This window comes from Drosophila gunungcola, assembly GCF_025200985.1.
Source record: "Drosophila gunungcola strain Sukarami chromosome 3L unlocalized genomic scaffold, Dgunungcola_SK_2 000031F, whole genome shotgun sequence".
In the NCBI taxonomy this organism is placed as follows: Eukaryota; Metazoa; Arthropoda; class Insecta; order Diptera; family Drosophilidae; genus Drosophila; species Drosophila gunungcola.
In genome coordinates, this window is record NW_026453183.1 from 887,894 (window position 1) to 890,776 (window position 2,883).

At 45.6% G+C, this 2,883-nt stretch overlaps 1 protein-coding gene across 1 annotated transcript; it reads right to left on the reverse strand.

Annotated features, from left to right (window-relative positions):
• Nucleotides 1-255: 255 nt before the first annotated feature.
• Nucleotides 256-1,251, reverse strand: LOC128260234 (uncharacterized). The gene is made up of 2 exons (XM_052993056.1): nucleotides 1,132-1,251; nucleotides 256-981 (listed from the first exon to the last, which is right to left on the reverse strand). The coding sequence occupies exons 1-2, from the start codon at nucleotides 1,132-1,134 to the stop codon at nucleotides 439-441; spliced, it is 546 nt and encodes a 181-aa protein (XP_052849016.1). The 5' UTR covers nucleotides 1,135-1,251; the 3' UTR covers nucleotides 256-438.
• Between the last annotated feature and the right edge of the window lie 1,632 nt (nucleotides 1,252-2,883).

Genomic DNA, 2,883 nt, shown 5'->3' on the forward strand with positions numbered 1-2,883 from the left:
GGACACACTTAATTTGAAAATAGAATTTTGCCCTCTTGGCGAGGGCCAAAAGTTTTTTTCCGCTAGCCTTTCGCCCATTACTTGGCCATTGATTTCAATTCCATTTCGCCCATTGACTTTAGCTCCCAGCGGCCCTCCAAACGTTTTTTCCATACGGTTATTTAATGTGCAACTTGGAGAATATGTTAATTTTGATCTCGTTCTTGGGGCTTTAAGTTGCAGACTTGCCAAGAAATACGCATGCTAGAGGATTCATTTGATTTTTCGTGAATAAATTTTATTATTCCATATGCTGGGACAACCCAAGGGGTACGTATTAGGGAAGGGCAAAAAGGGAAGTCAGTTGGATAGGGCGTGGTCCAGCCCCGTCCGACTCTACTTCCCCAGTGTACTTTCAGGATCAATTTGGTTCAATATGCCTAGGTTCGGGTCTGCGGCCTAGTGGCGGTGGCGGTAGCGCAGACGGCGCACTGTCTTATAGCGGTAGCCGTCCTTAGCGAGCTCCGTTCCCTCCTCGGCGGCCTTGGTCTCGGCCTCGGCGGCGACGGGGGCAGCTACAGCCTCGGCAGGGGGCAGGTACTCTCCGTTGGGGGCGGCCTCGGCGGAAGCCTCCTCGGCGGCAGCCTCGCGGCGGTGGCGACGGAACTTGAGCCGGCGCACGGTCTTGTAGCGGTAGCCGTCGCCCAGGACGGTCTTCAGCTCGGGGGCCAGTTCCACCTCCACGGGCGGCAAATACTCGTTGCTGGGCTCCGCGATTTCAGAGACGTCGCGGCGGTGGCGGGCGCGGAACTTGAGCTTGCGCACCGTCTTGTAGCGGTAGCCATCGTCGGCCACCTTTGTGTCCCCAATGGCAGCGGCGTCCACGGGCGGTAGATACTCCTGGCTGGGGGCGTTGTCCACCGGGGGAAGGTATTCCGAGCTGGGGAGCTGGGCGGCTGCGTAGGCTACCAGGCAAACGGTAAGGGCGGCAATGAAGAGTTTCTGCAAAGAAATAATGCATTCGTTTATAAAAAAAAGACTAGTTTAACTCAGGAGAAACCTGATACACTTTTTAATTAAATTGAATTAAATTAAATAATTCATAATAAAACTCCTTGTGGTATGTTCAGTGACAGGGCAAACGGTACTAACCATTCTGAAGCTGTAGTTATAGGCTCCTGGATGTTGGCGAACTATTCGAACTGACTGGAGATGTTGCTGAGTCGCTAGTATTGAACCCAATGATACCTTGCTCCAATTCGACAGGCGACTTTATAGGCAGACTTTGGCGGGTCTGCTGAAATCAAGTTCTCATTACCAATCTCTGTAGTAGGTTGAACTCGGTCGAGAAGAAATCATAGCCATAGCCGAGTCGAGTGTTCATCAAAGCCATCATCGAACTCTATTAACCACTTAAGCGATGGCGGTGGGCTCTGGACATTGGTTGCCGGATTCGTCGATCCGCATTTGGCCACGCACTTGAGCACAATTATTTTTGGATCTGGTTTTGAATGTGAAGTGTTCTCGAGCATTCGTGAGGCAGCGATGAGTCGTGAATGCTTGATGGAGCTAATGTGTAAAAAGCCTTGTGGTAACCATATCGGCGAGCTCCTGGATGAGTTTCCTAAATTCCGCCAGCCGTTTTCGGAGCACTTATAAAAGCCACTTCACAAATTTAGCACCAAAGTATATTAGTGTTTTGGCCATATTCTTATTATTTGACCTTGAACACGAATACGTCTTTGGCAAATTTGTTTCCTGTATGCTTAAGTGCCCCTTGATGTGAGAAAGATCAAGGGCCTGCTCCGACAACAAAATCGATTTGCTTGTTCCATAGAAAAGCTTCAGCTAAGACGACAGTAAATTTCACATTGAAAGATTTTCTAGTGTGGTAAATGTAAATTCCGCGAAATAATGCTGCAACGTAAATTTCTTACCTCCCACTTAAATATTTTCGGCGACCTATCCACTATTTATGTAGCACCCCTCTTAAGGCAACGACAAAGGTCCCGATGCATCTGTCGGTCCACTACGCCATAATCAGTACAATTTCAAATAACAGTCGACGAGCACAGACAACAGACAAACATAAATGACGACAGCGGCAATCAGCAACAGCAATAATTTGCAACTCTGCCAAAAATTATGCATTGAACACGCTTCTGGCGGTAACTTAACCCTGACAAGGATTCCACTCCATTGCAATCATTTGATTGTTCGATAAAGAGAGTGTTGGTAGTCAGTGGCAGCATTCGGCAGGACACCTTCATGAGATATGATTTGCATTAAAATGAAATTAAATGGATGCAGCTGAGTTGCTGGCCATGTTGATACTGTCATGTTGTACAAGCGCTGCCGCTCCTGAATATTTATTAGGCATCGAGGATACGTGGTGGGAGCCTTGTTGGTTGATGCCTGAAACTGACCATCCTCTTCTTTTAAGCCAAATTGTATCGCTCTTTAAATGGGCTGCGTAGGTCAAGCTCACCCCAGAATTAAACATTTCCCAGAGACACAACATCGATTTTTTTTTTCATGAACATAACTTTATTGCTCAGAACACGAAACTCAGATATTTGACGACATTTGTAATGTTATGGCTCAGTTAAATTGAATTTCACCCCAAAAAAATCATACAAATATTTTCCCATTGAACTACATATTTTCGGTACTTGTTTTTCCCGAGAGTTGTTTTGTTCAAATAGCTATAGTCGTATACTATGCACACACTCTTTGCGCATCGTCACTACATGCACTGCCGCCCATAGAGATTTAAATTAAACAAGTACATATTCAAAATAAAGACTGAAAATACAATAAAAAAATTTAATAAAAAAAATGTTTTTTTAGTTTAAAAAAACAAGTTTGCACGCCTGCGACAACTGCTATGCCATTTATAAAGAA